Here is a 24,624-nt window from a genome sequence, read left to right as displayed (position 1 = left end):
CTTGGTTCCCATTCTCAGAGGACATCACGCCTCAGAGTGTGAAACAGAAAAAACTAGCTGGCTTTTATTTATTTATTTATTTATTTATTTATTTTGTTAATATGTTTGGTTTTGTTCTCTGTCTCCCCCTTATAGACTTTGAGCCCACTGTTGGGTAGGGACTGTCTCTATATGTTGCCAACTTGTACTTCCCAAGCACTTAGTACAGTGCTCTGCACGCAGTAAGTGCTCAATAAATACGATTGATTGATTGATTGATTGAGAATGGAGAATATGTTCATTCCATTCCCAAAAATATCTATGGTGGGTTACAATCCTGACTTGCTCCTTTCATTCATTCCCCCCTCCAAGCCCCAGAGCACTTAAGTGCGTATCTGTAATTTATTCATTTCTATTAACGTCCGTCTCGTCCCCCGACACCATAAGCTTGTTGTGGTCAGGAAATGTGTCTGTTTACTGTTCTGTTGTACTCTCCCAAACGCTTAGTACAGTGCTCTGCACACAGTGAGCACTCAATAAATATGATTGAATAATCTTGAACTCAGTCTGAACATTTTCCTCTGCATCTTTCGAAGCTTCTTGCCCACCGTGACCCCTCCTCCCCTTGGGTACTTACGAAGCAGATGCCACTCATCCTGTTGAATCGTCTTGGTTAAATTGAAAGGAACGTTCCGTAAGCGGATCGGCTGGGAGAAGTGGTACTTTATAGCAGTGCATCTCTGAGCGATACCTTGAGGGGATAAAAAGTGTGGCTTAACGGTAGCTCTCGCGGAAACGGGTGGCCAGGAGTACGGGAGTGAGGGTCGGACCTTCTCACTCTACTGTGCTCTCCCCAGTGCTTTGCCCGCGGTAGGCGTTCGGTAAAACGGGAAGAAATTCAGAGCGTCTAATCATATAGGTAGCATTGAACTGCAGGGGAAAGTTGTACTGAGACTGTCTGGAACAAAACTGATATTCGCTTTCCTCTGCGCCCCACAGCCCTTAGGTATTTATCGGTAATTTTATTAATTTGTATTGATGTATTCCCCCCCAATAATAACAATAATGGTATTTCTTAAGCGCTTGCTACGTGCTAAGCACTATTCTAAGCACTGGGGTAGATATATGGTAACCAGGTTGCCCCACGTGGGGCTTACAGTCTTAATCCCCACTTTACAGATGAGGTAAATGAGGCACAGAGAAGTTAAATGACCTGCCCAAGGTCACACAGCTGGCAAGTGGCAGAGCCGGGATTAGAACCCACTTCCTCTGACTCCCACGTATGTGTTCTTGCTAGTAGGCCATGCTTCTCTAGGTTGTGAGCTCTATGTGGGCAGGAAACATCACTGTTTGTTGTTGTATTGTACTTTCCCAAGCTCTAAGTGCAGTGCTCTGCACACAGTAAGCGCTTAATTCAATACGATTGAATGAATGAATAAACTCAGACGGATGAAGACGGCAGGTCGGGAGGAGGGAAACTGAGGTGTTCAATTCCTTAACTCCTTTGGGTATCAGAATTCCGATTCATTAATTAATTCAGTTGTATTTATTGAGCACTTACTGTGTGCTAAGCACTGTACTGCACACTTGGGAGAGTACAATAGAACAATAAACAGACTCATTTCCTGCCCACAATAAGCTTACTGTTTAGGGTCTAGAGAGCTCAGATCCAGCTGAGAAATGGACCACCTGAATGAACTGAAAGGCAAATTAAGGGTAGAAGAACAACAGGAACTATGATTTTCATTCATTCATTCATTCATTCAATCGTATTTATTTATTCATTCATTCATTCAATCGTATTTATTGAGCGCTTACTGTGTGCAGAGCACTGTACTAAGCGCTTGGGAAGTACAAGTTGGCAACATATAGAGACGGTCCCTACCCAACAGCGGGCTCACAGTCTAGAAATGATTTAATTCAGTTTTCATGCATTTACCTCAGTGCTTAAGAAACGTCAGTGTTAAGAGTATGTGAGCTGGGCATAATAGCAACATTTTAAGATCACTCAATCAGTAGCATAAATTGAGTGCTTACTATGTGCAGAGACTGTACTATGCGCTTGAGAAATGACAACAGAATTAGCAGACATTTTATGATATTTGTTAAGCGATTTTACTATGTGCCAGGCTCTGTACTAAGCACTGGGGTAGTCAGGTTGGACGCAATCCATACCCCACATGAGGCTTGCCGTCTTAATCCCCATTTTACAGATGAGATAACTGAGGCAAAGAGAGGCAAAGTGACTTTCCCAAGGTCACGTTCGCTGGAAAGGGGCAGAGCTGGCATTTGAGCTCAGGCCCTTCTGATTCCCAGGGCCACACTCTATCCACTGGGCCTGCTGCTTCTTGATCCCAGAGAAGCAGCGTGGCTCCGTGGAAAGAGCACGGGCTTGGGAGTCAGAGGTCATGGGTTCTAATCCCGGCTCTGCCACTTGTCAGCTGTGTGACTTTGGGCAAGTCACTTCACTTCTCCGGGCCTCAGTTCCCTCGTCTGTAAAATGGGGATGAAGACCGTGAGCCCCACGTGGGGCAACCTGATCACCTTGTATCCACCCCAGCGCTTAACAAATGCCATCATTATTATGATCGTTCCCTGCCCATAACGAGCTTACGGTCTAAACGCAGAGACGGTCGTTAATATAAAGATGGAGTAGTGACCTAATCCTTCCCGGAAAAATCCGAAACCTCGGTTAAGCTAACTATTCCGCCGCCGTTTTCAAATTCCACCAGGAGGCATTAGATTCTAATCTTTGAGCATCCCCCCAACTGTAATGAAATGATTCAACCTTCTAGGTTTAGAAAGCTACCAATCTGTCCCTCTAAAAGGAAATGCAGAAAGCGCAGGTTTTCAGTACCAGATGGCAACTCACAGTTGGTGGGGGAGACGCAGTAGCTGCAGAGAACAAGGTCCTTGCCTTGTGGATTTGAGTGTGTTTAGTCATTAGGGTTCGGAAAGGGCCAGGCACGCCTGTTTTATGGGATCGTGTGTCACAGCAATATTGATTCATTCATTCATTCAATCATATTTATTGAGCGCTTACTGCGCGCAGAGCACTGCACTAAGCACTTGGGAAGTACAAGTTGGCAACATACTAGAGACAGTCCCTACCCAACAACGGGCTCACAGTCTAGAAGGGGGAGACAGACAACAAAACAAAACACATGGACAGGTGTCAAGTCGTCAGAATAAATAGAAATAAAGCTAGATGCACATCATTAACAAAATAAATAGAATAGTAAATATGTACAAGTTAAATAGAGTAATAAATCTGTACAAATGGTTTGCCATTCCTGGTGTTAGGGATAGGCACTCCCCCTTCTAGACTGTGAGCCCGCTGTTGGGTAGGGACCGTCTCTATATGTTGCCAACTTGTACTTCCCAAGCACTTAGTACAGTGCTCTGCACGCACTAAGTGCTCAATAAATACGATTGAATGAATGAATGAATGAATGAATAACCAACACAGTAAGCGCTCAATAAATACAATTAAATGAATGAATGAATGAATGAATGAATAACCAAGCCGGGCCAAGGTCAGTCAGACCACTGGGCTGGCAAAGAGGAAGTCTGGGGGTCAGGATTTATAAAAATCATATTTTGCTGTGGTATGTGTTACGCGCTTACTATTTGTCAAGTACCGTTGTCTGCTCTGGAGTAGCTACAGATTGATCAGGAGCTCACACTCGAAGTGGTGGGAGAACAGGTCCTGAATCCCCATTCCATAAGTGAGGAAATGGAGATACAGAGAAGTTTAAGGTCACACAGCCGGCAAAGGGTGGAGTAGGATTAGAACCCAGATCCTCTGACTCGCAGATCTGTGCTCTATTTGTCATTGTTCATATGCTCATAGTGTTTTGCTGAATAGGGTTTATCTGTCAAACAGACTGAGGAACTTTCAATCTAGGGCCTTATATCCTGAGCTCCATTTCACTAATTCTAAAAACTCCTGGAAAACCAGGAAACCTATAAAGTGCTCAGTGTGAGCATCCCAGCGGCCCTCCTGGGACGCGGAACCCCAGCTCCAAGCGCTGACGTGAACAGAAAAACAATAATGGTGTGGTATTTTAGAGGACCTGGGTTCTAATCCTAGCTCCGACTTTCGTTCATTCATTCAGTCATATTTACTGAGCTCTTAGTGTGTACAGAGAACTGTACTAGGCTCTTGGAAGAGTATTTGGGGAGCAGCGTGGCTCAGTGGAAAGAGCACGGGCTTGGGAGCCAGAGGTCATGGGTTCTAATCCCGGCTCCGTCGCTTGTCAGCTGTGTGACTTTGGGCAAGTCACTTGACTTCTCTGGGACTCAGTTACCTCATCTGTAAAATGGGGATTAAAACTGTGAGCCCCACATGGGACAACCTGATCACCTTGTATCCCCCCCAGGGCTTAGAACAGTGCATCGCTCATAGTAAGCGCTTAACACATGCCGTTTATTATTGTCATTATTATTACTTGCTAGCTGTGTGACCTTGGGCAAATCACTTCACTTCTCTGTGGCTCAATCACCTCATCTGTAAAATGGGGATTCTATACCGGTTCTCCCTCCTTCCTAGACCATGCGTCCCGTGTGTAACTGGGACTGTATCCGACCTGGTGATAGTGTATCTACCCCACACATAGTACAGTGCTTGGCACAAAGTAAGCACTTAACAAATACCACAATTATCATTATTATTATGATTATTACTAAGTGCCTTAAAGCCAATGGTGAGGAGTTTCTGATTGATGTAGAAATAGATGAACAACCATTTTTGAAGAGTGGGGAGATGGGCACAGAACTATTTTTTTGAAACTATTAGTATTACATCAGGGGTTTAAAACTCTGGGACAGCATTTATATATCTGAGTTTAAAAGCAGCATGGAGGGCAGTGTCCTAATCACCCATTAGGGAGATCTAAAATCTGATACTTTTACTTATATCACTTCTGGCTTTTTTTTCTTTTTTTTAGAAGTAGGGCCTGGGCATCAGAGGACCTGGGTTCTAATCCCCACTCTGTCATTTTTCTGCTGGGTGATCTAGGGCAAATCATCTCACTTCTCTGTTTCGTCATCTGTAAAATGAGGATTAAATCCTAATAATAATAATAATAATAATAATGCTGGCATTTGCTTAGTGCTTACTATATGCAAGGCAGTGTATTAAGCGCTGGGGAGGATACAGGCAAATCGAGTTGGACCTAGTCCCTGTCCCATGTGGGGCTCACAGTTTCAATCCCCATTTTCCAGATGAGGTAACTGAGGCACAGAGAAGGGAAGTGATTTGCCCAAGGTCACACAGCAGACAAGTGTCGGAGCTAGGATAAGAACCCATGACCTTGGCTGTGAGCCCATTGTGGGACAGGGACTTTGTTCAATCTCATTACCTGGTATCTATCCCAGCACTTAAAACAGTGTTTGGCAAACAGTAAGTGATTAACAAATACCATATTAACAACAACAGCAATAATAATAATAATCCCAGAATTTCCCTCTGTCCTGTAGGGTTAGAGTATATTTACAGCGAGATGATCATCAGTATTTGCTGAGTGTCTCCTGGCCCTTAGGGTGCAGAATGCGGTCCTGGGCCCTTGAGGACATAACACTGACACAAACAGTGGTATTTGTTGAGTGCTTATTTGGTGCAGAGCTCTGTACTAAGCGCTTGGGTGAGTACAATGTACTCATTTACAATGTACTTATTTATGTAGTGGGAAAAGAGAGTGAACATCATAATGGTTTGTTTATTTATTTATTTAAGCATGAGGACTGGGACAGAGCGCAGCTTAGTCCAGAAAAACACTGGGAGATTTTCCTTGTGGGCATTTAGGTCTGCATTTGGGCGGGTTTGAAGTGCTGAAAACTTTTGTGGCTAAATACCAGTCCGTAAGAGTTGGGCCTCCAAGTTCTTCCAGTCTGATGGAAAAGAAGGAATTGGGCAGTCAAATATACTTTAGCTGTATAAATGAAAAGGACTTAAGATGTTATGAAGCCTTCCAAGGAAACTTTGCCTCAATGCCCAAAACACCAATGCAAAATGAATACACTGAGGCCCTACCTCCAGGATTCAATATGTCACCTCTCCTAGGTCTTTCGAAATGTTTCTCTACTCCTCAAGGACCTCCAGTGGTCCCCAAACCACCACCTTATCAAACAGAAACTTCTTACCGTTGGCTTTAACCACCTTGCTTACCTTACTACCTTACTTCTCTGATTTCTTACTATAACCCTCCAATGCCAACCTATTCACCGTACCTTGATCTCATCTCTCTCGCTGCCGACTCCTCACCTTCCTCCTGCCTCTGGCCTGTATATATGTTTGTACAGATTTATTTCTCTATTTATTTTACTTGTATATATTTACTATTCTATTTATTTTGTTAATGATGTGCATCTAGCTTTACTTCTATTTATTCTGATGTCTTGACACCTGTCCACATGTTTTTGTTGTCTGTCTACACTCACTCCCTTGGAGACCTCATTCGCTCCCACGGCTTCAACTATCATTTCTACGCGGATGACACCCAGATCTACATCTCTGCCCCTGCTCTCTCCCCCTCCCTCCAGGCTTGCATCTCCTCTGGCCTTCAGGACATCTCCATCTGGATGTCTGCCCGCCACCTAAAACTCAACATGTCCAAGACTGAACTCCTTGTCTTCCCTCCCAAACCCTGCCCTCTCCCTGACTTTCCCATCACTGTTGATGGCACTTCCATCCTTCCTGTCTCACAAGCCTGCAAACTTGGTGTCATTCTCGACCCCGCTGTCTCATTCACCCCTCACATCCAAGCCGTCACCAAAACCTGCCAGTCTCAGCTCCGCAACATTGCCAAGATCCGCCCTTTCCTCTCCATCCAAACCGCTACCCTGCTCATTCAAGCTCTCATCGTATCCTGTCTGGACTACTGCATCAGCCTCCTCTCCGATCTCCCATCCTCGTGACTCTCCCCACTTCAATCCATACTTCACACCGCTGCCTGGATTGTCTTTGTCCAGAAATGCTCTGGGCATGTTACTCCCCTCCTCAAAAATCTCCAGTGGCTACCAATCAACTTACGCATCAGGCAGAAACTCCTCACTCTCGGCTTCAAGGCTGTCCATCCCTTTGCCCCCTCACCTCACCTCCCTTCTCTCCTCTCCAGCCCAGCCCGCACCCTCCACTCCTCTGCCGCTAATCTCCTCACCAGGCCTCGCTCTCGCCTGTCCTGCTGTCGACCCCCAGCCCACATCATCCCCCGGGCCCGGAGTGCCCTCCCTCCCAACATCCGCCAAGCTAGCTCTCTTCCTCCCTTCAAGGCTCTACTGAGAGCTCATCTCCTCCAGGAGGCCTTCCCAGACTGAGCCCCCTCCTTCCTCTCCCCCCTCTGTCTTACCTCCTTCCCTTCCCCACAGCACCTGTATATATGTATATATGTTTGTACATATTTATTACTCTATTTATTTATTTTACTTGTACATAGCTATTCTATTTATTTTATTTTGTTAATATGTTTGGTTTTGTTCTCTGTCCCCCCTTCTAGACTGTGAGCCCACTGTTGGGTAGGGACCATCTCTCTATGTTGCCAACTTGTACTTCCCAAGCGCTTAGTACAGTGCTCTGCACACAGTAAGCGCTCCCCCTTCTAGACGGTGAGCCCGCTGTTGGGTAGGGACCGTCTCTATATGTTGCCAACTTGTACTTCCCAAGCGCTTAGTACAGTGCTCTGCACACAGTAAGTGCTCAATAAATACGATTGAATGAATGAATGAATGAATGAATGAATGAATGGAACGCCCTCCCTCTTCACATCTGACAGACCCCACCTCTTCCCACCTTCAAAGTTTTCTTACAAAGTACATCTCCTCCAAGAGGCCTTCCCCAATTAAGCCCTCATTTCCTCTTCTCCAACACCCTTTTGCATTTGTACTTGGATTTTCACACTTTATTCACTCCACCTCAGCCCCACAGCCCTTATGTACATATCCCTAATTTATTCATTTACATCGATGTCTGTCTCCCCCTCTAGACTGTAAGCTCAATGTGGGCAGGGAGCATGTCTACCAACCCTATTACATTGTACTCTCCCAAGTGCTTAGAAAGTGCTCTGCACATAGTAAGTGCTCAATAAGTACAATTGATTGATTAACAAATACTGTTATTAGCAAATACTCATTCTACTGCCTTTATATGAATCTTCTAGACTAGAAAATCACGATGTGGGTAGAGAACATCTACCAACTGTTATTTAGTGCTATCCCAGGTGTTCAGTACAGTGCTCTGTACACAGTAAGTGCTCAATATAAGTGACTGTTATGAATACAAGGAAAGGAATGCTCAGCAATGGTACTACCTTCTTAGAGACACAGGCAAAGACAGAGGGCCCAATCTGTCTTGTTTTTCTTCCTTATATTTGTCGCTCTGAACAACTTTCTCCAAGAGCTTACACCCCCCATCCGCCCTTGGATGTGGATACCAAAGATATTTTTTAACTGAATTTCCAGATTTAAAAGAAATTGCATAACCAGTCAGTCCTCACTTCACCAGCATTATGGGAGGGTAGAAATCCAACAGCATCACTGCAGCCAAGAGTTTTAACTTCCTCCCTCGGCGTATCTTTCATAACACATAATTGAGAGTGAAGCCTAGTGAACAGAGCATGACTCAAGAGTCTAGCATCCTGGGTGCTAATCCCAGGTCCATCCCTTGCCAGCTGTGTGACATTGGGCAAGTCATTTTTCTGTGCCTCCGTTTCCTCATCTGTAGACAGGGATTTCAATACCTGTTCTCCCTCCCTCCTGAGACTGTGAGCCCAAAGGTGGGCAGGGACGGTATCCGATCTGATTATATCTACCCCAGAATTTAGTTCCGTGCTTCATGCACAAAATAAGAGCTGAAGAAATAACACAATTATTATTAACTCTTTGGGTCTTTTCATCAATTCTGCCCGTTTCTGGAGGCGTTATCAGGGAGCAGGGATTCATTCATTCAATCGTATTTATTGAGCGCTTACTGTGTGCAGAGCACTGTACTAAACACTTGGGAAGTACAAGTTGGCAACATATAGAGACGGTCCCTACCCAACAATGGGCTCAGAGTCTAGAGGGGGCAGACAGACAACAAAACAAAACACGCGGACAGGTGTCAAGTCATCAGAATAAATAGAAATAAAGCTAGAAGCACATCATTAACAAAATAGAATAGTAAATATGTACAAGTAAAATAAATAGAGTAATAAATCTAGGGATTTGGAGCAAAGTAGGCTCTCGGGGAGGAGGAGTTCCAAGGCTTGGATGACACCCCAAGTGGATAAGCAGCCTGGGACAGACATAGCGTGGCCTAGGGGTAGAGCTAGGCCTGGGAGCTAAAAGGATCTGGGTTCTAATCCCAGCCCTGCCATTTGTCTTCTATGTGACTTTGAGCAAATCACTTCACTTCTCTGTTGCCTCAGTTACCACAACTGTAAAATAGGGATTAGGAATGTGAGCCCCATGAGGGACATGAACTGTGTCCAACCTGATTAGCTTTTATCTGCCCCAGTGCTTAGTATAGTGTCTGACACAGAATAAGCTCATAACAAATACTATTATTATTATTATTATATTAAAAACATGGATTTGGACCATGATTATAACATGAAGTGGTAAGAGCCCGGGCTTTGGAGTCAGTCATGGGTTCAAATCCCGGCTCCGCCAGTTGTCAGCTGTGTGACTTTGGGCAAGTCACTTCACTTCTCTGTGCCTCAGTTCCCTCATCTGTAAAATGGGGATTAAGACCATGAGCCCTCCGTGGGACAACCTGATCACCTTGTAACCTCCCCAGTGCTTAGAACAGTGCTTTGCACATAGTAAGCACTTAATAAATGCCATTATTATTATAGGAATTTATCAGTATCCCCTCAACTTTTACCCCACTTCTTTTCCATCCATTCCCCAGGTGCAGCGCTCAGTACACCCCCCTTCAACCACACCCTTCCCAGTCCGCTCATTCTACTTCCCCACTCTCATCCACACAACCCCCGAAGACTCTCCCTCCATCCTACAAGTGATGATCTGCTTGGTCGCATTCCCTCGCACACCGCTTAATAACTGTGGCATTTGCTAAACACTTACTGTGTGCCAGGTACCATACTAAGCGCTGGCGTGGATACAAGCGGATCAGGTTGGTCCCCTGTGGGACTCACAGTCTCAATCCCCATTTTACAGATGAGGTACAGAGAAGTGAAGTGGCTTGCCCAAGATCGCACAGCACTTGGTCCCCAGGAAAAAGAATGAATTCTCGCCAGCCAGTGGGAAGGGTGTCCTACAATTGAAAAAATGGATTGGCACATAATTTAAGCACTCCTCTAAGGAAACGGGACCATTTCAGACGTCTGAAGGGCAGTGAGGTCATTATAAGCAAAACCTCATTGAGGAAGTTTCTGAAAACCTTCTGAGAGCCTCTCAGTATTCCTGCAAGGTGGAAGAATTTATGGGAGGGTCCCCGAAGAGTACAACGGGGTTGTCTCCCAGCAACACAGGCTGCTGTCATCATCATCATTAATCAATCAATCAATCAATCGTATTTATTGAGCGCTTACTATGTGCAGAGCACTGTACTAAGTGCTTGGGAAGTACAAATTGGCAACACATAGAGACAGTCCCTACCCAACAGTGGGCTCACAGTCTAAAAGGGGGAGACAGAGAACATAGAGTTAATGTTATTTATTGAGTGTTTACTCCGTGTAGAGCACTGTATTAAGTGCTTAGGAGAATACAGTATAATAGAGTTGGCAGACACCATCCTTGTTCATGAACTTACAGTCTAGAGGGGGAGACGGTTGTTAATATATATCTCTGGACTGTAAGCTCATTGTGGGCAGGGTATGGGCCAACCCACTCTGTTATATTGTACTCTCCCAAGCACTTAGTACTGTGCTCTGCACACAGGAAGTGTTCAATAAATGTGATTGAATTGAATGAATGAACAGTAAGCACTAGTATTGATGTCTGTCTCCCCCAGCTCCGTGCATTCATTCATTCATTCATTCAGTCAGTCATATTTATTGAGCTCTTACCGTGAGCAGAGCACTGTACTAAGGGCTTGGAAAGTACAATTCGGCAACATACAGAGACAATCCCTACCCAACAATGGGCTCGCAGTCTAGACTGTGAGCTCATTGTGGGCAGGGATTGTCTCTTCTTTATTGCTGTACTGTACTTTCCCAAGCACTTAGTACAGTGCTCTGCACACAGTAAGCGCTCAATAAATATGATTGAGTGAATGAATGAATGAGAGAAATACAATTGACTGATAGACTGATGTACTGTACCATTTATAATTATTATTAAGAGATTTATTATGGGCTGGGAACATTTCCGCTAATTCTGTTGTATCATACCCTCTCAAGAGTTAAAAAGTCCAGTTCTCTGCGCAGTGGAAATAGCCCGGGCTTGGGAGTCAGAGGTCGTGGGTTCTAATCCCAGCTCTGCCACTTGTCCACTGTGTGACTTTGGGTAAGTCACTTAACTTCTCTGTGCCTCAGTTACCTCATCTGTAAAATGAGACTGTGAGCCCCACGTGGGACAAACTGATAGCCTTGTATGTATCTACCCCAGCGCTTAGAACTATGTGCTTGCCACATAGTAAGCGCTTAACAAATACCATCATTACTATTATTATTACGGAGTTGCTTCTGTGTGCAGAGCACTGTAACAAACGGATAGGAACGTTCTAAAGGTATCCACTGCCTCAACCCTTTTCTATCCCGTGCTCCAAATGAAAATTTGGCACCTCTGGAGAACATGATAAAATTAGATTTCTTGCCAGGAAGTTACAGTCTAGTGTTACAGAAGCCATCCGTTAAGAACAAGTCATAAAAACAGTTACCTTTTTAATCAATCTGTCCATCAGTGGTATTTATTGAGAGCTTTGTTGGGTGCCTACCATATGTTAAATACTGTACTAAGCACTGGGGTAAATACAAGCTGATCAGATTGGACACAGTTCATGTCCCAAATTCATTCATTCATTCGATCATATTTATTGAGCTCTTACTGTGTGCAGAGCACTGTACTAAGTGCTTGGGAAGTACAAGTTGGCAACATATAGACGGTCCCTACCCAACAGCGGTCTCAAAGTCTAGAAGATTAATTAATACTCAATAAATTCATAAATTACAAGAAATCAATATATAATATACAGTAATATAGACTATATTAATGATGAATAATGTGATGATAAATGTATCAATAATGATATGATATTATGTGTAATATAATCAATAATATATGAATAATAAGTTAATGGGAAGGGGCTTCCAGCCTTAATCCTCACTTTACAGATGAGGTAACTGAGGCCCAGAGAAGTGAAATGACTTGCCCAAGATCACATAGCAGACAAATGGTCCTTTTGAATCCCCATCCCATGATCTATCCATTAGGCCACACTGCTTACCTTAAAACCTCTCAAAATGCAAGTAGTGTTCCCTTGTTGCAGCTGCATTCTTTTCCAGGAACCCCTTTTGCCCTCCTCATAGCTGCATATCCTTCCTCAGATCTACCCCTAATCAACTCCTCATTCCAACTTTCCCATAAAATGCCGATCCCTAAGGCAACTTTTAACCTCAGTTCTTGGTTCTTGGTTTTAAAAATATCACGGTATCCTCATCCACCACAGACTTTGGGTCCCGAAGTTGTTTGGCTTATATCTTCCAGGACTCTTTCACAACCTGGCCATCTGGTACAGGATGTTCTCGTTGGCAGAGGATGCTCAGACAGATTTCCCAGCATGGGCCTGGGATTATGCAGGGCAGCCCTCAGCTGACTTTCCTGCTTCAGGCCCCATGTCTGCCTTTGCTTCTCAACCAACCATTCACTCAGTCAATCAATCAATTATATTTATCATGAGCTTACTGTATGCAGAGCACTTTACTAAGCACTTAGGAAAGAAGAAGAAAAAGGAGGAGAAGAAGGAAGAGAAGGAGGAGGAGGAGGAGGAGAAAGAGAAAGAGGAGAAAGAAGAAAGAGAAGGAGAAGAAAGGTAAGGAGAAGGAGAAGAAAGAGAAGAACGAGGAGAAGGAGGAGAAGGAGAAAGACAAGAAGAAGGAGAAGAACAAGAAGAAGAGTTGTGCCCAGCGAGAAGACAAGGTGAGGAAGAGAGGAGTTGTGCTGTGAGATCCCATTAGTGGGAAGGAAGAAGAGGTTAGACCCCCTCATATACCAGGGCAGCATCGGACCCCATCCTTCCCCACACGATGATGATGATGGCATTTGTTAAGCGCTTACTATGTGCAAAGCACTGTTCTAAGCGCTGGGGAGGTTACAAGGTGATCAGGTTGTCCCACGGAGGCTTACAGTCAATCCTCATTTTACAGATGAGGTAGCTGAGGCACAGAGAAGTTAAGTGACTTGCCCGAAGTCACACAGCTGACATTTGATGGAGCCGGAATTTGAACCCATGACCTCTGACTCCAAAGCCCGGAATCTTTCCACTGAGCCATAACTGTATCATGGTTCAGCCACAGAAGTGGGCTACTATTGAACCAATTTCTTTGGCTGGTTAATGTTGAATTTGCCCCACCCTCAGCTCCACAACAATTATTTCTATGAACGTCTGACTCCCCTTCTAGATTGTAACCTTGTTGAGGGCAGGGAACGTGTCTACCAACTCTGTTGCATTGAACTCTCCCAAGTACTCAGTAGAGTACTCTGAGCACAGTAAGTGCTCAATAAATACCATTGACGATGAGAATCAAACTTTATTTTAGTGTCTGACTCCCCCTCTAGATTGGAGAAGCAGTGTGGCTTAGTGGAAAGAGCACAGGCTTGGGAGTCAGAGGTTGTGGGTTCAAATCCTGGCTCTGCCAACTGTCTGCTGTGTGATGTTGGGCAAGCCACTTTACTTCTCTGCGCCTCAGTTACCTCATCTGGAAAATGGGGATTAAGACTGTGAGCCCCACATGGGACAACCTGATTACCTTGTATCTACCCCAGTGCTTAGAACAGTGCTTGGCACGTAGTAAGTGCTTAACAAATACCAACATTATTTATTATTATTTAACCTCACTGTGGGCAGGGAACATGTCTGTCAACTCTGTTGTATTATACTCTCTCAAGCCCTTGTCCGCTTTGTGACGTTGGGCAAGCCACTCTTAACTTCTTTGTGCCTCAGTTACCTCATCTGTAAAATGGGAACTAAAAACTGTGAGCCCCATGTGGGACAGGGATTGTGTACAACCTGATAAACTTGTATCTACCCCAGCAATTAGTTCAGTGACTGGCACACTGTAAGTATTTTAACAAATACCATTAAAAAACAATAAAGCCCTTATTATAGTGCTTTGCATACAGTAAGTACTCATTATTGGGGATTCAATACCTGTTCTCCCTCAACTTGGACTGTATGGGACAGGGACTGTGTCAGGCCTGATTAACTTGTATAATAATAATAATAATGGTACTTGTTAAGTACTTACTAAGTGCCAAGTACTGTTCTAAGCACTAGGTCTTCCCCAGCACTTAGAACTATGCTTGACTCATATTAAGTGTTTAACAAATACCACACATGAAAGAAATACCATTTATTGATTAATTGATTTGCCTTTCTTAATGCATTCATTTGGGTTTTGGATTTTTTTTAGCCCCTTTGTAAGTGCCATTACCTTCTGCTCAGGCCATTTCTTAGGCAGTCTGAGCACTGTTAGAGTACCTTCAGGCAGTCAGCAGTAGAATTTATCAAGTGCCAGTTGTGTGTGGAACACTATACTAAGTGCTGGGAAAGAGTAAACAGGTGGGAACTGGACATAGACTCTGTCCCTAGGAGAGACTACAATCTGCAGCACCTCTGGGCCTCAAACTGTATGTTTAAGCTGTCGAATTCACCCTTAAAATGAAGCCAAATAAACATCCATCCTGACTTCCCCCTTCCAAACTGGTTTATCACCCCTTAAATCCTTTTCCTCTAATCTAATTAGTTTACAGATGAATTAAATCTCACACACCTCTTTTAGGCGGGTATTATTATCTTCATTTTTACAGGCAAGAAAACGCAACACTGAGATAAGGAATGATTCACCCTCCAGTGGTGAAGGGAGCTGATAGTATGGTCAAAAATAGAAAGTACCAGGAGAGAGCATGCATCTGGTATTCTCTGCCAACAGGAATCCTCCTCCTCAGTTGAGCTTCTAAACCCACTGGCCACCTGAAACTGTGAATTCAAACCTGAGGCAGGCACTGGAATCTCCACAAACTTTAAACCGGGCTACAGTTGGGTGGATGTCTAAAGTATTTTCATGGAATAACTGTTTTCGCTTTCACTTCCCTTATTCTACAGTGTTTTGGGGATGTCCATTTGACCTGAAAGAAGAAAACTACGGTCCAGACTTGTACAGTTCATGTCACATCCTAATTTTTTGTCACAGCCTAATTTGTGCCCTGCCTAATTTCTTTCAGAGATTCTAGAGGCCTCTCCTAACCAGCTTTGAGAGTTTTAGTTGACAGTCTTCCTTAGAGATGGGAGGACCACGAAGATTTCAAAATCTATCCTTTCCCTCTATGCCTCCGATCCCATCCCCATCCCCAGTCTTCTAGACTGTGAGCCCGTTGTTGGGTAGGGACCGTCTCTGTATGTTGCCAACTTGTACTTCCCAAGCGCTTAATAGAGTGCTGTGCACACAGTAAGCGCTCGATAAATACGATTGAATGAATGAATCCCCTGGCACTTTATCAAAACATTTGTCACCCTCTTTCCTTCTCTCCCTGACTGCCATTTTTAACCATTCACTTTCCAATGACTTCTTCCCCATTGCTTCCAAACATGCTTAAGTATCCCCTCAAAAAACCTTAAAAAATCCTCCCTTGACCCCCCAATTACCTCCAGTTTTGCTCTATCTCCCTCCTACCATTCCTCTCCAAACTCTTTGAGCGAGGCTTCTACTCTAGTTGCCTCCACTTCCTCTCCTCCAAATCTCTCCTTGACCCTCTCCTATCTGGCTTCTGCCCTCTTCACTCCAAGGAAACTGACCTCAAGAAGGATACCTACGACCTTCTTTGTGCCAAATCCAACAGCCTCTACTCCATCCTAATCCTCCTCAACTTCTTGGCTGTCTTCAATACTGTGGATCCATTCTCCTGGAAATCTAACCTTGGTTTCACTGAACCTATCCTCTCCTGGTTCTCCTCCCATCTCTCTGGCTGCTCATTCTCAGTCTCTTTGTAGGCTCCTCCTCTGCCTTCCACCCTCCAGCTGTGGGGGGCCCTCAACCTCAGTTCTGGATCCCCTTCTAATCTCCATCTACACCTACTCCCTTGGAGAACTCATTCATTCCCAAGGCTTCAACCTCCAGCCCTACAAAGATGATTCCCAAACCTACCTCTCCAGCCTTGACCTCTCTCCTCTGGAGCTTCACATTTTCTCCTGCATTCGGGACATCTCTACTTCAGCGTCTCACTGACACCTCAAACTTAACATGTCCAAAACAGAACTCCTCATATTCCCATCCAAACCCTGTTCTCCCTTTGTCTTCCCCATTACTGTAGACAACGCTACTGAACGCCCTGTCTCACAAGCTTGTAATCTTGGTATCCTCCATTCATCTCCATTCAGTACAGTGCTCTGCACACAGTAAGCGCTCAATAGATACGATTGATTGATTGATCTCTTTAATTCAATCCACATATTCAATCTGTCACCAAAACCTGTTAGTTCTACCTTCACAGCATGGCTAAAATCTGCCCTTTCCTCTCCTTCCAAACTGCTATGACTGATCCAAGCGTTTATCATACTCAACCTTGACTTTTAGCATCAGCCTCCTTGCTGACCTCTCTAACTCATTTCTCTCCCCTCTCCAGTCCTTACTTCACTCTGCTGAAATGATCTCCACTTAGATCATTTTTCTAAAAAAGCATTCAGTCCCCATCTCCCCACATCTCAAGAACTTCAGGTGGATGGGTAACCACCGCCTCCTCAAACAGAAACTCATTATCATCGGTTTTAAGGCACTCAATCAACTCTCCACCTTCTACCTCACCTCTCTGATCTCCTTCTACGACCCAGCCCCCAAAGATCACACTTCTAATACCAACCTACTCACTGTTCCTTGATCTCATCTCTCTTGCCACTGACCCGTTATCTACATAGTAATAATAATGATGGCATTTGTTAAGCCACCTGTGTATATGTATATATGTTTGTACATATTTATTACTCTATTTATTTTACTTGTATATATCTATTCTATTTATTTTATTTTGTTAATATGTTTGGTTTTGTTCTCTGTCTCCCCCTTCTAGACTGTGAGCCCACTGTTGGGTAGGGACTGTCTCTATATGTTGCCAACTTGTACTTCCCAAGCACTTAGTACAGTGCTCTGCACACAGTAAGCACTCAATAAATATGATTGATTGATTGATTAAGCCCTTACTCTGTGCCAGGCACTGTACTATGTGCTGGAGTGGATACAAGCAAATCAAGTTAGACACAGTCCCTGTCCCATGTGGGGCTCACAGTCTCAATCCCCATTTTATAAATGAGGGAACTGAGGCATAGAGAAGTGATGTGACTTGCCCAGGGTCACCCAGCAGACAAGTGGCAGAGCTGGGATTAGAACCCAAGACCTTCTGGCCCGTGCTGTATCCCTCTGTCCTGGAACTCCCTTCCCCTTCATATACACTGAACCCCCACTCTTACCATCTTCAAAGTCTTATTAAAACCACATCTCCTCAAAAAGGCCTCCCCTAACTAAACCTTCATTTCCCTTATTCCCTCTATCAATCAATGGTATTTAAAGCACTTGGGAGAGTACAATATAACAGAATTAACAGACATGTTCCCTGTCCAAAATAATCTTATGGTCTAGAGGGGGAGACACACGTTAATATGAATAAATAAGTAATTTATAAAATATAATTTAAAGATATGTACATAAGTGCTGTGGAGTTGGGGGTGGGGTGAATATTAAATGTCCAAGGGTCACAGATCCAAGTGCATAGATGATGCAGAAGGGAGAGCGAGCCGGGAAAAAGAGCACTTAATCTTAGAGGAGATTTGACCCTCACTTATGAACTAGTTCTATACCCTTTAAACACTTGATATTCAGTCCACCCTCAGCCTCACAGTACTCATGTACATATTTGTAACTGATTTTAATATCTTCCTCAATCAATCAATCTTATTTAATTCATTCAATCATATTTATTGAGTGCTTACCGTGTGCAGAGCACTATACTAAGTACTTGGGAGAGTACAATACAGCAGAATTAGCAGACAAGTTCCCTGCCCATAAAAAGCTTACCTTCCCCCTCTAAACCGTAAGCTCCTTGTAGGGAGGGACCACGTCTACCAACTCCGTTCCATTGTATTGCCCAGCGCTCAGTATTATGCACTGCACATAATAAACATTCAATAAATATCATTGATGATTGATAGGTTCTAAAATATAGGGGTAACCCGTGAATATTATGGAATTTCAAGCTATGGTCAGAATAAGGAATATTGATTAATCCCTTGACTCTTTCCACAGCAATGCACAATGGGAAGGGACCTCTCCTTAGCCTCTCCATCTTCATCCCAGCCCTAAATATCAATTCATATTAATGTCTGTCTCCCCATCAAAATTGCCAGCTTGTTTGGGGCAGGGAACGTGTCTGCTAATTCTCTTTTATTGTACTCTCCCTAGTGCTTTAAATACCATTGATTGATTGATTGATTGACTGATAGAGGGTATAAGGGAAATGAAGCCTTAGTTGGGGAAGACCTTTTAGAGGAGCGGCATGGCTCAGTGGAAAGAGCACAGGCTTGGGAGTCAGAGGTCGTGGGTTCTAATCCCAGCTCCACCACTTGTCAGCTGTGTGACTTTGGGCAAGTCACTTAACCTCTCTGTGCCTCAGTTCCCTCATCTGTAAAATGGGGATTAAGACTGTGGGCCCCACGTGGGACAACTTGATTACCTTGCATCCCCCTCAGCGCTTAGAACAGTGCTTGGCACATAGTAAGCACTTAACAAATACCAACATTATTATTATTATTAGAAGAGATGTGATTTCAGTGAGACAGTGAAGTTGGAGAAGGTAGTGGTCTGTTATACATGAAGGGGAAAGGAGTTCTAAGTCAGAGGGAGAATGTGGATAAAGAGTCAATGGAAAGAGATATGAGATCACTTCTCTTTGCCTCAGTTACCTCATCTGTAAAATGGGGATTAAGACTGTGACCTCCCCCATGGGACAACCTGATCATCTTGTAAGCTCCCCAGCACTTAGAACAGTGCTTTGCACATAGTGTGCCTCCTAAGAAACATTACCAGTCCCTTTAGCTTTTGTGTTTTAATCTTTCCTAGACATCTTCCTTTCCACAGATGCATCTCCTCTTTCTACAGTTCTGCACTCTCTTGTCAGAAACTTTACTTTACAACTACTCTTTCAGCAAAAGAAAGGTTCTGTAAAAACAAATAAATTGTTTTATCCAATTTACCCAGCTATCCTACTTCCTTTTCCTTGCTAAATATCTCCACAGGGACAACCCATTACTTCTTAAAGTTCAAAATGCCAAAATCTGAACTCCTCATCTTCCCTCCCAAATTCTCTTCACCTAATTCCCCACTGCAGTTGACAGTACAACCTCCTCTCAATCCTGTAACCTTGGCATTGTTCATGAAGCAGCATGGCCCAATGGATAGAGCACGGGCCTGGGAATCAGAAAGACATGAGTTCTAATCCTGACTCCACCACTTATCTGTTGTTTAACCTCGGGCAAGTCACTTAACTTCTCTGTGCCTCAGTTACCTCATCTGTAAAATGGGGATTAAGACTGTGAGCCCCATGTGGGACAGGAACTCTGTCCAACTTGATTAGGTGGTATCGACCCCAATGCTTAAAACAGTTCTTGACATATAGTAAGTGCTTAACAAATACCATCATTATTGTCATTACTATGACCCTCATGTTCTGTCTGTCACCAAATCCTGTTGGTTCTTCCACCACAATTCCCAAATCTGCCCTTTCCTCTCCATCCAATCTCCCACTGCTCCAGTCTAGGCACTTATCCTAACCCAACATAACTAATTCATCAGTCACCTTCCCTGTATCCTGACTCTCTGCTCTCCAGTCTATACGGTGCTCTGCTGTCCAGATGATTTTGCTAAAACATCACCCTGCATCCACCTCCCACTCCTCAAGAACCTCCAGTGGTTGCCCATCTCTCTCTGCTTCTAACAGAAATTCCTGCTTTAAGGCAATCAATCAACTCTCTTGCCACTACATATCCTCGCTCTTCTTCAATTATATCCCAGTTTGCACATTCCGTTCCCCTCGAGTTAGTTTTTCTCACTGTGCCTGGTTCTCATCTCTCTTGTTGCTGACTTCTTGCTGTGTCTGGAACTCCTCCAACCTGCACATCCAGCAGATCACATATTTCCCCACTGACAAAACCTTCAGAAATCACCTCTCCTCCAGGAAGCCTTCCCTATTTAATCTTTCATCTCTCCCATAACTGCACTTCAGCATTTCGGCATTGCTTAAGCCCTTAATTACTCACACTGCCACCCCCAACCCCCTTAGCATTTTGAATAAATCTTTCTCCTCTATTGTTTCATCCTACCTGTAATTAATTTGAGGATAAGATTGCCTCCTCTCCTGGACTGTAATACCCTTAAGGACAGGATTCATCTTTACCAGTGCTATTGGTAATGTTCACCCAAACCCTTAGCACAGTACTCTGCACATTGTACACTACCCATTGATCAATAAATACTTCCTTTTTATGGCATTTGTTAAGCACTTTCTGTGTGTCAGGCACCATACTAAGCGCTGGGGTAGAAAAAAGCTAGTCAGGTTGGACACAGTCCATATTCCACATGGGGCTCACAGTATTAATCCCCACTTTACAGGTGAAGTAACTGAGCACAGGGAAGTGAAGTGACTTGCCCAAGGTCATACAGCACACAAGTCCCAGGATCATGCTCTTTCCACTAGGCCACACTGCTTCTCACTTGCCCACTCCTTGCCTCTGTCAAATCAACTAGTCCTTTGTGGTGGCATAGGGTAACATTCTTGGAAAGTGTGAAATTCTATTAGCCAAATAGAATTAAAAGTCCCACCCATCTGTATCCTCCAGGGCAGACCACAGGTCTGAATACTGGGGGAGAAAGACTTATTACATCTTTTAAAATGTGACTGCTCCTTTATTGGAATAATTTAAAAAAAAAAACAAGGGAGAGACAAACAGTTGAAATCAGTCATCTGGGGCTTGAGTCAGAAACTGGTAGCTCCTTAGGCTTTCAGAGCCCCAGGTTGCTCCCTGTTTCCCTCTGAGAGGATTGAGATGATAAAAAAAGCAAAGTGCTCTGAATGCCTTGGGAGAAGCCTGTTATAAAAATTCAAAGAGGTGCTACAAGCATTTTACCTTGTCTCCAATTCCTCTGTGCTGCCTGGGAGAGACATTTCTGACCCTATATGTTTCCCCTAACAGGTTAAAAGAGAATCCCACCCTCCATTACTAACACAGAAGGAAAGTCATCAGTTCGAAGTATTTAAAAGGATTCCATTATGAAAATCTTTTCTAAAAAACACAATTCCAGATCAAGGAAATCATGGACCCCAGTGTCTGTTAGACTTCCTCTTCTCTTTCTCCACTGAACCTGCCTCACCAATATTTGTTCCTTCCCTGTATAATAATGATCGTGGTTATTTGTTAAGCGCTTGCTGTGTGCCAAGCACTGTACTAAGTGCTGGAGTAGATACAATGCAATCATATATATGTTTGTACATATTTTTTTTTACTCTATTTATTTATTTATTTTATTTGTACATATCTATTCTATTTATTTTATTTTGTTAGTATGTTTGGTCTTGTTCTCTGTCTCCCCCTTTTAGACTGTGAGCCCACTGTTGGGTAGGGACTGTCTCTATATGTTGCCAATTTGTAGTTCCCAAGCGCTTAGTACAGTGCTCTGCACATAGTAAGCGCTCAATAAATACGATTGATGATGATGATGATAAAGTTCCTGTCCCACATGTGGCTCACAGTCTCAATAAAAGGGAGAACAGGTACTGAATCCCCATTTTACAGATAAGGAAACTGAGGCTCAGAGAAGTTAAGTGACTTGTCCAAGATCACACAGCACGCAAGTGGCAGAGCTGGGATTAGAGACCCAGTCCTCTGACTCTCAGGCCTGTGCTCTTTCCATTCAGCAGGGTTTTTTGTTTTGTTTTGTTTCGCTTTTATCATATTAAGTGCTTACTATGTGCCAGGCACTGTACTAAGAGCTGGGGTAGCTACAAGCCACTCAGATTGGACAAAGTCCATGTTGGGGCTCACAGTCTTAATCCCCAATTTACAGATGAAGAAACTGAGGCACTGAGAAGTGATTTGCCCAAGGTCATGCAGCAGACAGGGGCAGAGTCAGAATTAGAATTCAGGTCTTCTTATTCCCAGGCCTTTGCTTTTTCCACTTGGCCAAGCTGCTTCCAGAGTGCAGGAGGCAGCAGTGACTGAACGTTTGGAGCCCTGTGCCTTCCTGCTCTTGCTTTATCCAGGGTTGATTGCTGAGGTTGGGCAGTCTCCTGGCACATCGCTCAGCTCAAATTAGGACAGGAGCCACTTTAACGTGGGAGAGGGTGAAGAGAAAGTTTTAGAAAGCAAAACGACTTTCCCAGGGCCAAAGTTCTGCTCCTTAAACCTCCCCCTGGATAAAGCCCAGACTTTTAATTGAGATCAAGTGATGGTATTAATTGAGCTCCTTTCTTGGGGCGGAGCACTGGACTAAGTACTTGGAAGAGTGAATTAGAATCAATTCTAGGCTGTGAGCCCATTTTTGGGTAGGGATTGTCTCATCTGTTGCCAAATTGTACTTTCCAAGTGCTTAGTGTAGTGCTCTGCACACAGTAAGTGCTCAATAAATACAACTGAATAAATGAATTGAAAGACTAGATCCTTGCCCTCAAAAGCTTCCACTCTACCAAAGACAGATACTAATATAAATTCATTCAATTGTATTTATTGAGTGCTTACTGTGTGCAGAGCACTGTACCAGTGCTTGGGAAAGTACAAGCCGAGAAGCAGCGTGGCTCTGTGGAAAGAGTCTGGGCTTTGGAGTCAGAGGTCATGCATTCAAATCCTGGCTCCACCAATTGTCAGCTGCGTAACTTTGGGCAAGTCACTTAACTTCCCTGTGCCTCAGTTACCTCATCTGTAAAATGGGGATTAAGACCATGAGCCCCCCGTGGGACAACCTGATCACCTTGTAACCTCCCCAGTGCTTAGAACAGTGCTTTACACATAGGAAGCACTTAATAAACACCATCATTATTATTATTACAGTGCAGCAATAGAAACACACAATGAACTCATGCCCACAATGAACTCATAGTCTAGAGGGGAAAATGACAGGTAGGAGGGAGCAATAGAGTGTAAAGATAGGTATATAAGTGTTCAGTGTGTGTGTGTGGCAAGGAGCCTGAAGTTCCTACTCATGGGATGGAGGGGTTCCGCCCCAAGACTAAGTCTTGTCTTATGCTGCGAGTCATCACTAGACTGTGAGCCTGCTGTTGCGGAGGGACCATCTCTATATGTTGCCAACTTGCACTTCCCAAGCGCTTAGTACAGTGCTCTGCACACAGTAAGTGCTCATTAAATACGATTGAATGAATGAATGAATCACTCACCCATAGCGACTCCCTGGACCCATCTCTCCCAGAACGCCCCACCTCCATCTGCACTTCTCCATCTCCATTTCTGGTAGCATATGCTTGAGTTTCCTTTGTAAAAATACGGAAGTGTTTACCATTGCCTTCTTCCACGCAGTAAACTTGAGTCTCCGCCCTCAACTTTCTCCCATGCCTCTGCTGCCTGGCACAAATGAGTTTTGACTTGTAGCAGATTACCTTCCACTCGCTAGCCACCTCCCAAGCTAGCAATGGAGTGGGTATGCCTCTGCTAGACTCTCCCTCCCATAGCTGAGATTGGTACAGTACTGGAAACTCTCCAGATGCCATCCTGAGAAGTACCAGGCTACATATTTGTTCCTAAAACCAGCTCTTGCCTTATCTTCTGAAAGAAGTTTCGAAGAAGCAAAGCGTCAGTGATGCAGCAAAGGTTGGGAGGAAAATTCACTCTCTTATTACACATTACCCATGGCAACTGGTTCTTCTGCAGCCAACCTTCAACTACTGAAGCAAGGGTTTGACTGACTTCCAGGGTCCTTTTTGGGGGGTTCATTCATTCATTCAATCGTATTTATTGAGCGCTTACTGTGTGCAGAGCACTGTACTAAGCGCTTGGGAAGTACAAGTTGGCAGCATATAGAGACGGTCCCTACCCAAAAGCGGGCTCACAGTCTAGAAGAGCGGGCTCACAGTCTAGAAGAACTGTGAGGAAGGGGCGGTTTATGGTACCTGTCCAGTGCTTACTCTGTGTCAAGTACTGTTCTAAGAGCTACGGCAGATACAAGGTAATCAAGTAGAACACAATCCATGTCCCACATGGGGCTCACAGTCAATGCCCAATTTACAGATGAGGGAACTGAGGCACAAAGAAGTGAAGTGATTTATCCAAGGTCACACAGCAGACCAGTGGCAAAGCGGGATTAAAATCCAGGTCCTTCTGACTCCCAGGGCCTAGCTCTAGTGACTCAGCCACGCTGCTTTTGGTTGTACCATATAGCTAACTCAGCTTCCAAAAGTTTGAATAAACTTAGTTATCATATGACATGCTAGGGGAAG

At 44.1% G+C, this 24,624-nt stretch overlaps 1 protein-coding gene across 1 annotated transcript in view; it reads right to left on the bottom strand.

The window, feature by feature from the left end:
* TMEM178A (transmembrane protein 178A) overlaps positions 1-24,624 on the bottom strand; it is a 58,024-nt gene that overhangs the window by 5,726 nt on the left and 27,674 nt on the right. Inside the window, exon 2 of the mRNA XM_038746253.1 lies at positions 617-730. Coding sequence (XP_038602181.1) covers positions 617-730 — 114 coding nt within the window. The remainder of the gene's footprint in view (positions 1-616; positions 731-24,624) is intronic.

Source organism: Tachyglossus aculeatus, chromosome 1, assembly GCF_015852505.1.
Source record: "Tachyglossus aculeatus isolate mTacAcu1 chromosome 1, mTacAcu1.pri, whole genome shotgun sequence".
NCBI lineage: Eukaryota > Metazoa > Chordata > Mammalia > Monotremata > Tachyglossidae > Tachyglossus > Tachyglossus aculeatus.
Note: the sequence above shows the minus strand (reverse complement) of the source record. Positions and strands in the feature narration are given on the sequence as shown.